This window comes from Solea solea, chromosome 5 (assembly GCF_958295425.1).
Source record: "Solea solea chromosome 5, fSolSol10.1, whole genome shotgun sequence".
NCBI lineage: Eukaryota > Metazoa > Chordata > Actinopteri > Pleuronectiformes > Soleidae > Solea > Solea solea.
In genome coordinates, this window is record NC_081138.1 from 12240485 (window position 1) to 12253913 (window position 13429).

Sequence of the window (13429 nt, forward strand, 5' to 3'; positions counted from 1 at the left end):
ATTAAATCACTGTCACATCGTGAAATACATGATTAAATGTTTTGCTCTGAGGACGACGTGTGTGTGTGTGTGTGTGAGTGGGTTATTATTATCATGTGAGAAGTCATTTATATTGTCTGTAGATGATTAAACTCAAAAACATTTTGTAAATGTACAACACTGCAACTACAGCTTTCATAGAAATGTTTGTGGAGCACTGAGTGCAATATTATTATTATAATGATAATAATAATAATATTTTGCTCTGAATGTTGTGTAACGTAGCAGAGAAAAATCCTTATCTCCATTATCTTTAAACCTCATTCTTCATTCTTTATCAGTGAACAAATGGATTTCATCATTTCATTACATTCTAATATAAGAACATTCTTTTGCATCTGAAAATGATGTCAAAAGAGAAACTCTAGCTGCTGATCTTACAAGGTTGTCTCTTTTGTAAAATAACCTGTGATCTTGAATGCAGAAAAAACATTTTTGAATCTTATGAATGATTTGAAATTGTACACTATTATCTGTGACTACTGATATGATTACTTAATATGTATGGACAAGAAGAGTGGGGTTGGGACAAGTAGAAATTGAGAATGACTGGAATATGGGAGGGAGAATTGCAGCATAAGTAAGTCTATGAATTACTAGAACCATGAGCTGAATCTTTCTCTTCCTTTTCCTTCTTTTATTTTCAGTATAAATGACTAATTACTAATGTGTGTAATTATATTTGTTCCATGTTATGAATGGTATGGAAAATAAATAACAATAATAATGTTTGAGCAAAAAAGAAAAGAATCTAAGAAACATGTAGGGGCCTCACCACATTTGGTGCGTAAAATAAAATAAAGCAAAGCCCAAAAGCCAATTAATGTCACATTCCCTCAGTGTCAATGCACTCAAAAGGGTCACTAACCCAAATTTTAAGTTTAAAAAAAAAGAAGCAATACTGACATGTTTGGCCAGAGAAGCAGCAGCAGAGACATGAACATTAACGTAACTCATCATTTACACCATTTATTGTATTCATGTTATAGTTTTATTGTATTCATTGTTTTATTCAGGCAAAGTGCTGACCAGGGACAAATACTGCATATTAGATGAAGATGGATGTCTCACTGTACATTACATTTTCCATTTTTGTGACAAGGTTAGATGTTTTTGTTGTTTTGGTTGGTTGTTTAATCCTACATACAAGTCACCACCCCCAAACCCCCAAACCCCCACATACTTTACTTTGTGAGTTCACAAACAGAAACTATATGGCAGAAACATAACAGAATGTCTGTATACAAGTGAACATAACGAAATAAAATGAATGATGTGTTTAGTGGTGAAGGGTCGTGGGCTCCTCTGGTGGCGCAGAGACTGAGGCCGCGCCTCCAACAACAGCTGAGGCGGATCTGCAGCTTGATTACTGCTCACAGCAGACTCCAGCATAATTGATGACCTAATTGAAAACTGGGAGGAGGAGGATTGGAGAGGAGAGGGGAGGGAGGGGGGAGAGAGAGACGGGCTCCAATGAGAAAAGTTTACTTATTCTCGTGCGCTCGCAATCACAGCTGAGGGCATTGATGTGAGCGCAGAGACTTCCAGTGTTTGACGCGCACTTATTTCCCCCCATCTTCTCACCTTCACACACGGAGCACTAATCCACCTTCTCACCTTTAGTTTAGCGCCTACCTGTGTTTCTTATCTTTACTTTTCCCCCCCCTCCTCTCATTTATGAATGATTCTCTCTCGCAATACAACTTGTACTAGTAGAAGAACACCTTCTTTCTTGGACACGTCTCCGTCCTCGTCCGCACCTCCTCACCTCGGCACATCTTCTCTCCTCAAGCTCAAACGGCACCAGGACCTTCACTGCAGCTTCAGACGCACTTGGGGGAAATATCACTCGACGAGGAAAAACTTGATACTTTGTGCAGCAGCGGCGGCAGCAGCTGAAGCAGCTGAAGACACCGACAACACCGACAACATGAGTCTGAAAAGTGACGCAGAGCCCAATAACAACGTGTCCATGGAGGAGGAGGTGAGTTTAACCAAAACTTTAAATGTCTTTGTTCATGTTCATGTTCATGCGGCTCTTTAAACTTGCTTTGAGTGGCAGGAATTCTAGAAAGAAAGCTGAGGCGAAAATTAAAGGAGAAACGTGGTTATGCATGCGTCTGTAGACAGTTGCCATCAATTTACCTTTAAATGTTTGTTATTTTTGTTTTAATAGCCTATGTATTTGTTCCTGTGGCCAGTTCTGTTTCATAAACGTTACATTGACGTCTCGTTTGACAAATTAAAAATGGTTTAAAACAGCTGCGTCTCGTCAGCTGTTAACAAATCAATGAACGTGTGAACGCCGTCTTTTTCCTTTAGATTTTAATACTTTTGTGACTGACGTATTTAGATTAAAATATATATATATTTATGTTTGTATCCGCTATAAATCTGCTAACAATGTTTAGGAATTAGGTTTTAAATCCTTTTAAAATGATATAAAAATGTTTTTAAATCAATAGAAAACGGCAAAACATCCATAATAAAAATATCAAGCTTTATATTTTAAGTGTTTTGTGTCTAATTTTTAATAATTAAAAAATAATTGGCATAATTTTGCCCCTTCATTTTCAGTTTGTTAATCTAAATAGGTGGAATTTGTATAATCTAAACATCAACTTAATTTAATTGCCTTAAAGGATACATTTGACATTATCTTAATTTCAGCCAGCTAAATGTCCTATTTAAGTGACTCCTAATGGAGACAGAGAAAAGGGGGAGTGCTGGGCCTTTTGTTGATCTTCTTTTGTTCCCATCTCACAACAAAGACTTGTTTGAACACTGGACTTTTCCTGTCTTAATTTCAGCTTTCGTTTTTCTGTCTCTCTTATTAAAATATAAAATCTAGCAAACAGGCCAGAAATGTCTTCAGATACCAATAAACAAAAAATTGGCTGTTAAAATGTAAAGATGCTACATTTTGTAAATTTGAAATTGTCTACATGTGATTATTTTTTTGTATTTTACAGCAGTGCGCACACTCGGCTAGCTGGAGTTTAGTTTACATTCAGTCAATCAATGAGCAGGAGGACAGAATAAAACATCTCCCGAGTTGGTGTCCAGCTGTGTTGGCCATCTCTCGCTGTATTTGCCGACTTGTAAGGGGCTGAGACTTGCTGCTGTGCTGCACCTGAAAAATGCTGCAGGGTTGTGGCTGCAGGTCAGAGGAAGGAAATGCTGTCATGCTGTGCACTGTTGTCCAGCGCTGTTCCTCTTGCAGCCCCATTGTATGTACGGACGGAGGGCCTCCCCACTGGGTGGGAACTAAAAGGCCGCGCACTGCTCTGTAGATTTCCTTGGGCCACACTATACCATACACAGCTTAGTGTCTGTTTTCGATGTCTGGTTGGGGCCAGACCGCGGTCCTTGAAAGGGATTCGGAGTTTGTCAGCATGATGTAGAATTATGTTCACCATTTAACTCTATACATTGAAAGGTATATCACATTTATGGCATACAATCACAGGTTTTACCTTATTCTATTCAAACTTCATTAGACACACAAAGGGTTCCTTAGAGGGTTCACCAATAAATGAATACAATGGGCAATTAGTGCAATATTAATTCAATTAATGCAATTCATAAATATCTCATCAGTTTTTTCTAAACCTGGATGAGTTACGAAAGCTGATTAAAGCCTTGGTGATGCTGTTTTCGGACAAAAACGTGCATGACATTTCTTAGAAGTGCCTGATATGAGACGCCAGTGGATACAAAATAAAATGGAAAAAAAATAAATATGAAATATTGCAGCCTAAGGTGAATCATCACATTTGTCAAGGTGCAATCTGTTGAGTATTGGCTAAGTCTTTGGCAATAGTTCCCACAAAGAACATTCCGACAGGATCAGGACACCCCCCCCCCCCCCCCCCCCACACCACCACCACCATGGACCATGAGATGGCCAAAAGAAAAGTGAACAAAAAATGATAAAAAAAAAATGTGTTTTTCTATCAATCATTACTGGGTAAGGTGACCTCTGTGTGGCCTTCCAAGTATTTGGAAAAGACTTTATGGAATAATCTCAAACAAGAGCAAACTGAAGGCAATACTGTTTAACATCTCGCATATCTGGAAACCAGCAACATTGTCGTGTACAGAATAGTATCAGTGTGGGAGCACCTTTCCAATGGGTCAGGTGACTTGTGACCTTTTGACACTTGCAGTTACCTTTTCATTTTCTAGGAGCTGAAAACGTGTGTAGGATGTACTTTTACTCTGCAGTTTGTGATCCAGAAGGAAGGAGACATGTTGGGACCATGGCCAAGCATGGTGTGCACACAAGCACATCATGTCTCACATGTTTTTGGTTCTAAAGATTGGGCAAATAAACTGAATATTACGACAGTCACAAGTGCACTTTTGCTTTGTTTGCAGGTACGGACACTGTTTGTAAGTGGCCTACCAGTGGATATCAAACCACGGGAACTTTACCTTCTCTTCAGACCTTTTAAGGTAAGTTTTTGAAGGAGAGTCTAGAGAAAAGAGGCTGCATGTTGTGAAGACTCTAAGGCCATGTCAGGCAGGTTTTATGGTTTTGTTAAAGCAAAGGTAGCTGCCGTGTTGGGCAATGGAAAAAGTACTGGAAAATGTTTTTTAAAAGATTATCTGTACACAGGGGAAGATTTTCTTAAATTATTGAGCAAGCTGTGATCCAGTAAGCAGCAGAAACATTTCATTCCTCTTCCTGTAGATGCTTCAGCTTGTGTTTGTTTGGAGATAAAAACTGAACCCCCTCACTAATGAAAGAACAGATATTTGCATACATGGAAATTAGGACACATAATTGTAAATCTATCGGTGTTTTGTTTTCCTTTTTGACTGGGCTCCAGTTCCATAAACACCCCTCCCACTCCTGGTCCTAACGAACCAAATTAGAAGTGGTATCCCACACACATGGATGATCATGTGGAATGTGTAAATGAGTAGCTCTCGCGATTGGCCAAGCAACCCTCTTCATGACCCAGCTCACACACCGTGTGGGGAAATTTGTATTTCCCCTCTTAACAGAGACATTGAAAGTACTTAAAAGGGACACTCATTACTTTTTGTCCTTTGCTTCTATAGTCGGCAAACGTAGTATGTGTGTAAACAGGATTAAATCTAATTTCAATCAAGGTTAAGGTTTCAATTTGATCAAAAATAAACCCCTTTTTTTTAATATTTACTATGCTACTTCTGAATTACTGAAGCCCTTGTTTGAATCGTTGCCTAGGATTTATCGCAGTCATAGAAGTTGGATTTTTCCATGACTGTAAATCAGGATCATGCAAGATCCCATCTATTAATACTCCCTCATTTCTCAGGAATTTCTTCTTTCTTTCTTTAAAACCAGTGGCTTTGTTTGGAAGTTGTGCTTAATCTATGTTTAAAGTGTTGTGCAAAAGTAAGAACCCTCACGTTCAGTATATGATAATATATTGTGAAACTTAACATTATGGGTTTTTGAGCTTTTTATTAATGGATAAAGCTATCAGATCAACGAAAGCTGCCTTTGTTGGAATGTTGCTCGTTTCACTTTATTTAAACATAACTATTCTTTACTAAATGTGAGTGAAATACTCTTGTAGGGCCAGCTGTTGTCTCTCTTCATATAGTAGGTGTTTGTGTGATTTCCTGCATGTGACTGGGTGGTAAATTGGCTTTCTTTCTTCCCCACAGGGTTATGAAGGGTCACTGATTAAGTTGACTTCAAAACAGGTGAGATTCCTTCCATCAGTAGAGGGAGCTGCTTGAATGCTATACTAAACAAGTGGTCATGCAGTTTTTTTTGTTTGTTTTTTTACTTGAACACTTTTGAAATGGATTAACTTTTTACATTCCTGCTGAATTGTCACAATTTTAAAAGATTAATGTGACTTTCTCCAAAAAAGCATGTTCTTCTGTGTTAAAACAGTCATTCTGTCTTTTTTTCTTCCCCTATGTCTTCCAGCCTGTTGGGTTTGTAACCTTTGACAGTAGGTCTGGAGCTGAAGCTGCAAAAAATGCATTAAATGTAAGCATTTCCTTGTCTTAAAAAAAGAATCCCATGAGTCCGTCACCCGTTTTTCAATCCTTTCAAAAACGTTGCTGTTCTAACCTTTGCCTAAACCTGTGAATGATTAGGATTCAAAAAGGCAATTTTTTTTCCCCATAAATTCTCAAAGCCAATCCATTTTGTCTTTTTATAATTCAATGGCAGGGCCATTTTTGGAAAGAGGCCAGATTCCCCTAGACTTACGGTAGTTTACTTTGACCTTGATACACACCCTTGTTAGTCTGATGTAGCTTTCACTGCTTTACTGTTGATACTCATTCTATAGCCACATTTGTAGTGTTATTTGGACACATCCCATTAGTGTAACCTTATTTTTGTCACCCAGTAGCCCACATTGGCAGTATCTAACACTCCTCTCTCGTAGCGTCCTTTTCAGCATCACTTCTTAGACACACTAGCAGTCACACACAGAAACACACATACACACACACACACACCAAAGTACTACTCACCTGCATGTGGGCACAATGCTTAGGGCACAAGAACACACGCAGGCCTAAAACCACCTCAAAGAAACTACACAGTCTCACAATTGTCTCTTTTCCTCGTCGCCTTCTCTTCCTGGCTCTCATGCGGCGAGCTACTCGAGTTGCTTAGGCCCTTGATTTCATCATGAGGAGAAAGAGATAAAGACATGTTAAAATATTTCAGTGTATCCTTCGGTCCTCATTCTTTTTGTAAAGACAGAAGAACAGTTCAGTCTTTAGGTTAAGAGGGGCTTGAAGGATACGTTCTGAATATTCTGAACATGACTTCAGGAAAGGAGGCCATGAGAGACGACTCAAATTCAGCCCACCTCCCTTACTCTACCATGTGCCCCTCCTCCATCTCTCCCCCAGGGAATCCGCTTTGACCCCGAAAGTCCCCAGACCCTGCGCTTAGAGTTTGCTAAAGCCAACACGAAGATGGCAAAGAGTAAGCTGATGGCCACACCGAACCCCACAAATATCCACCCTGCTCTAGGAGCTCACTTCATTGCACGGGACCCATGTAAGTTGTACGGCTGCACCACTCTAGGCTCTCTCATCCACTCTCACCTTGGCAATGCCAGAACTTCTCCTTTTTAGATCTTAGGATGTGGCGGTATCATAGACAAATGGGCAGGGGGAAAACGGTGTCTAACTATTTTAAAGACTAACTCACCTCCCACATGCATGTGTCATCTCGACTCTTCAAACAGCCGCTTTGCTTCTGTCCAGCCGGATAATGGCACTCTCTCAGGGTTTAGTCAGCAGTTATGTCTCACTGCTTAAACACCTGCTTCAGGTGTTCAGGTTTGGACAGGTGGATGTTGACAATGGTGAGCTTTATTTAGACCATATTTCCTCTGAAATATACATGCATGGTATGAGAATGAAAGAAACGACGCACAAGTATGATTGTAAAATTGGGAGGAGCACAAAAATTGGAGCAGCAAATTAAACAACATTTGTTTAAACCTTGCATCGCATCCAGTCATGACATCACCCATAAGAATCTTAACCCTCGTTCTGAGGTCTCAGAATCTCAATTTGACTGGCGCAATGTTGAAGTTGTACATCGGAAGTTTAGGTGTCATCTGCAACCAGGTTCCTATTGGATGATACAGCAGTCAATCACAGTGGTGTCCACCCATGTCCTATACTTTGTAAATTATGCTCCCCATTAAGGGGAAAATAGACAAAATTTACATTATTTCAATAAAACCTTGAAACTAATTGAATTCATAAGAAGTAGGGTCATTAACCCATAGATTTCCATCCAAAATTACTTATTTTTGCAACCAACTCAGTCCCCCCTATTGGCTGTTTAGTGAATTGCTACTTCCAGCTTGGCTTCAGCGATTAAACTGTAAGACTGCGTTCCATTTTTAATATTTTTTTTTTATTGGTTTATGATTCCAGACTTGTTACGTCTTTGCTGTAAAGTTAAATCTTGGTTACTTATATTCTTGGTGACTGTATGAGCTACAAGATTAATCACTGGCCAGTTGTAAACCTCAATCCACATGACAAAGCAATAAGAATTTGTAGCAGGCATTTTATATTTCCTTTTTTATGTCTGTACTGCTTTTACAATGCATGTCTGCATGCAAGGGCAGGTTTGTCATCGTCTTGTGTCCTCCTGCCCTGCACCTCCCCAGATGATCTGACAGGGGCAGCACTGATCCCAGCATCACCAGATGCCTGGACTCCTTACCCTCTGTACACCACGGAGCTGACTCCAGGCCTCCCTCACACAGCCTTCACTTACCCGGCAGCCGCTGCCGCTGCAGCTGCCCTTCATGCCCAGGTGAGGGAGCAACCGTTGTGTTTCTCTAATCGTCCTTTTTTCCCTTTTTTTTTTAAGCGGCCCACATGTAGTTGGTTTTTGAGACACAAAATGAATGCCTGCAGAAAAGTGTGATACTTGAATGCATGAGTTGTGGGCATGATGGGTGTTTTTCTTCTGTTTGTCCATTAATGTTAAAAAGGAGTTGATTGTGCGTCAAGTACTTGGATTTGAAATTTAGTAACTTTCTGCACAGTTAAAAGCAGAGGATTAGATCGTTGAAACAATCCCAGTCACAATCTGACGTATTTCAATAAACCCACAAAAACTGTGTTGCTAAAGCCAGCTCAGACATCTCTAAATTGCTTTTGGCTGCATGACTTGTGCAAGTTAAAACCATGAGTAGTGTAGTAATAAATATTTGTCATTTGAAATGGAAATTATCTCAACCATTGCTCTGCCATCAGTGGAAATGATGTGCACATTCCTTGGTGTAGTTTTTGGCTGGTGCTTTTTTGCAGATGCATCTTAGGCATGGAGGTGCAGCTTTTTTCCCTTTAATGGAAATGTATGCATCACACATCAGTGTTTAAGAGTAAAATATGCACTCACTGAAATTCACATGTTTTGGTATACAGCCAGAATTCAAGATGGAAATAATTTCAGGAATCTGTAGCTGCACTTAAATGGGTAATTTTAATATTAATGGTTTCAGTCTAAGCTTTTCATTCTCAGGTTTGGTTTGCCTGTTCCAGTTGATAACATGATTAGGGAGTGATGGATGCACAAAAGTGTTTACATTGTTGGCTAATAGCAGGCTAAATGCTACTGCAGTAGTGCAGCGTACTACAAGGGAATGGGCAGGGCTTTAGCTAACGATAGCATTGGAAAATATTTCTCCTGTTGGGTCATTTGAAGTTCATTGTGAGCCAACTTCCTCCTGCAGTGCAAGAACACACTACACTGAGGTAGGCAGCTATGACAGTCCATTTTCTTCAAGCACAAGAAGTGGTGGAATGCAAGGCATTTGCTTGGAGAAACTGTCAAACCTGATGGCCTTCTCCAGAGGTGCCAACTTGCTGTCCATATTGCTGTTGGAACAGAAGCTGAATATGTAGCCACACAAAGGGGAGGGGGGGTGGGCCTTTTTAATTTCAATCTGATGAGAGATCCCTAAAATGCCCTGGATTCTATTCCCACTGACTTCAAGGCCTCCTTAGTTTAGCTGTATGTCCCAGCAGTGTTAACATGAAGAGTTTTCAAATGTCTCTAAACCTCCTGAAGCTGTTGCAGCCATTATGGCCTCGGCCCCGTCTCTTTATGAGGGACTCATTCTGCCAAAGGGTTTAGATGCAGGAATGGGAAGGTATAGCCACACCAGCTCTTACCCAATGGAAATGTTCAACACAAGAAGTTTAAACTCTCCACATTTCCACGCCTGTTAATTACTGTAGGACTATTGTCCTCAGTGAGCGGTTACGTGACCCACATTCCCATGGCTCCAGTGACCAGGGCTTAAAGGGACAGTTATCCTAAACCTGCTCATCAAAGTTGCTTTCACAACATGTTAATGGATGAAATCTGCACAAATGAGGCTTGAAGCTCTGGAGCCTGGTTTTGTTCTGAGCATGACTATTTGTGTTTCTATAGATGCGCTGGTACCCTACTCCCTCTGAGACTTCCCAGCCTGGATGGAAATCCCGGCAGTTTTGTTAGATATGTAGTGAGTATTCTTTGGTTTCTTGATTTGTTTTTGTTATTTAGTCAGCCACCATCCCAACTGCTAACCTAATGCCATGCAAACTGAAACTTGCATAAGGACACCAACATGTTTATAACTGCAAAATGTGTCAACATGAATACATGTTATTTCTGTGTTAATGATGCTTGTTCTATTAAGCTTTTACAACAAAAGCAAATGTTTCATATTCTTACTCCCAACCCCTCTCATTCACCCCCCAAATCCACAAATATCAAAACATTGTAAAATGTACCCATTATATATGATTTTTAACTGATTAACAAATTTGGTGCAAGTGTATTCCCAGTAGCTGTGGGACTTACTAAAAATAACCTATAGTTTCCATATTTATGATAATGGGAGGAAATGGTAGAATTTGGCTCATTGCAGTCGGGCTCTGGTTACATTATGAGTAGGATTAATTGATTTCTGATATTTAGAATTGTAAATCACAAAATATTTGTTTGATATTACTAATTGTTTTCCCTGTTTTCTTCAGGCCTCTGGAAACCACACCTTTGTCCAGCTGAAGTGCGGTTTGCCAAGCTCTTGATTAATTTAACCAGGTTTATTTAATAAACAGATGTGCATTATCATAAACAAACAGTATTTATGTCACCTCCCAATTGTCTGTTGGGGGGGGAGATTGAGAGTTTGAGATCATCTTGCTGTTGACAATCTAAGCTTTTCCTTGGCAACTATTGCGGTACCATCTAAGCACTTCAAAATATATGTGGGGGGGACGGGGGACCCTCATGTAATGCCCAACTAAATGGATCCTAATTGCTGAGGAAAATTGATGCATTGAAGTTACCATTATTAAGCTAGTCCTTCCGCTGGGTTACCACTGCTCCTGGGAGGTTTAGAAACGTTAAGTCATTGCATGTTAAAGTCTTTTTGGCATGAATTTAGAACTCAGAGTTCTGTGTATCCTAATTTTCGTAGCATTTGTGTTGCCTCTTTACCTTGGCTTAGACAGCGAAATGTTTTGTTTTCCTGTAGAACCTTGGTCTTACCTCTGTGAAAGTTAGGCTATTGTGTAAATGGCTTATCTCGCATGGACCTTGTAAATGCATCCCTGCGTGCTGTGACAATCCCAGTCCTTTATGATCATATCAGTGTCTGTCATTATTTGAGCAAAAGAAAGTACAAATGTTTTTGTGCTTTTTTGCGTAATGTGTATTTATGCATTTTTGTGCAACTAAATAATGAACCTGTATAAGTTGGATGTTTAGTCGTCTCTTGTGTTTTCCGATCCCATAATCCTGTTGTAGTAGTTTTAAAGAAGAAAAAAGTGCAATTTGTTTAAAGGGGAAGTGGGTATCTGTCAATGGAGGTATTCTGAACATGGCTTGTGCCATTCTGCTAAAATGAGATTGCTGTAAAACCATCTTTCAGAATGTGAAACTGGACTACAAACGTAAAGGGTTGCTTTTTTTGGGGGGGGGGGGGCCATTTTGAAATGGAAGCAGGATTTAGAGTAATGAAGGAATTTAGTTTGTGGTTTAGAAAATGTTTGTCTTTGTATCTGCTGTGCATAAGATGTAAAAAAAAAAAAAAAATAATCTAATAAAACTCCCATCTTATGAATAAAATAAATGAATGCATTTCTCTGGTGGGCATCTGTCATTTATCGCTGCAGTGAATCAGCAGCACATATTTAAAACCCTCAAAGAATCCAACACCATGGACATCAGATGTTGGCATCAATAATTCAAGGCAACTTTTCATTTTTAAGCATCATTGCATTATTGTCTGGAATCATGCATGGATCTGACCTCCACACTCTGCCCCCATAGGCTGGTAAAGATGCTCGGCTCAGTCAACCGTGACGGCTCCTCAGGGATTCTTAAGTGACTGCTCTCTGTACAACCAGCTGTTTCATTGCAGAGATCTAATGGTGATTGAGGTTAACTGTAAACATTTATTCATCTTGTGCCAATTAAGTTGTAGTCTTTAAAGTGAATGTTGCTAACCCTGTGATGGTGTGTGGAGCATTTTATATTCAATTTAATGGCATCCACTCAGTATTAGGATTGAAATGGTATTTTATTTTTAAAGGTTTATATCCGAATTACGATTTGACCATTATATTAAAATGATCAAGATATTGGGTTAAGGATGAGTACACCAATTGTATAATTTGTATCACAACTGATTATCATGCTGTTGGAATAAAAATATTGTATTACAGTTGGATTATTAGAAAATGGTAGATGTGAAAATGTTTTGTTTTCTTCACATGCTGGTCAACAACAAGATATTAAAACATGAGCTCAAATTGCTTTTTTCCATGACTAAAGCAAAGAAACCCACAAAAAAATTTATTAATGGGACCTGTAGTGTTTTGCTGGGTGATGACAAATGGATCATTTATACGTGATTTTTTTTGTTTTTTCTTAAACAAAAACCTAAGTGCACAATACAGTGTAAAGAAGAAAATGATTCTCAAGCATCACCATCTGCCCTTCATGGAATAACGGGTCATTTAACAGCACTTTCACACAATATTTGGTTTGACATGAAATCAATGGAGCGAGAAGATGGTGATGCTGTGAGTTGGAAGAGGGAACCATTTCCTTTTCTCTGCAGTTATGTCAAACACACCCCATGGTCACATGTAAAACTACATAATATATCCCTTCTATTATATTAGTTCTCTCATTGACCTGAATTGTTTACCTGAGGTGTATAGTATGTTCTGTATAAAACAAATAACATGGGGTCAAGTCAATTTCTATATCCCAACATCACAAACACTCCTCAAAGGTGTTACAGTCTGTACAGCAGGTGACATCCTCTATCCTTAGACCCTCACATCAAGTGAGGAAAAACTCCACAAAAACCCTTGTACAGGGAAAAAAAAATGTGAGAAACCTCAGGAAGAGTCACAGAGGAGGGATCCCTCTCCACGATGGACAGACATGCAGTATGTGTCATGTACAAAAACGAGGTCAGCAGATTACAAAAAAATCTAAATTTATGGAAACATAGTTCACTGAATGTAAATACAGTGATTATAATATCACAATAATATTTCCTGGCTACAGTGGCTGTGGAGTTTTCCTAAAACAATGTCTATTACAAAATAAAACACATTCTCATAAAATCAGTTCACATTGAATTAAGGGGCTTACGAGAAGACAATCACAAGATTTTAGTTTTATCCTGTCATATACCTATGTAACAAAATGGATGAAGCCCACTGTCTCTAGAAACTCTAGAGAAACTCTCTAGAAGCTCAATACTACACACTTGTTGTAGAGATTTGTTGTTCGAATGTAAAGTGCAATACAAATAAAATCTATTGTAAGTATTATTATTATTGTTATTACTACCAAAGATGAGGTTCTCAGCTT

At 39.1% G+C, this 13429-nt stretch overlaps 1 protein-coding gene across 1 annotated transcript; it reads left to right on the forward strand.

Annotated features, from left to right (window-relative positions):
• The first annotated feature begins 1520 nt into the window (after positions 1-1520).
• LOC131459889 (RNA-binding protein, mRNA-processing factor 2a) lies at positions 1521-12263 on the forward strand. Its single transcript, XM_058630026.1, has 8 exons — positions 1521-2023; positions 4420-4497; positions 5704-5742; positions 5975-6037; positions 6919-7069; positions 8202-8350; positions 9980-10052; positions 10570-12263. The coding sequence occupies exons 1-7, from the start codon at positions 1721-1723 to the stop codon at positions 10043-10045; spliced, it is 849 nt and encodes a 282-aa protein (XP_058486009.1). The 5' UTR covers positions 1521-1720; the 3' UTR covers positions 10046-10052; positions 10570-12263.
• Positions 12264-13429: the final 1166 nt, after the last annotated feature.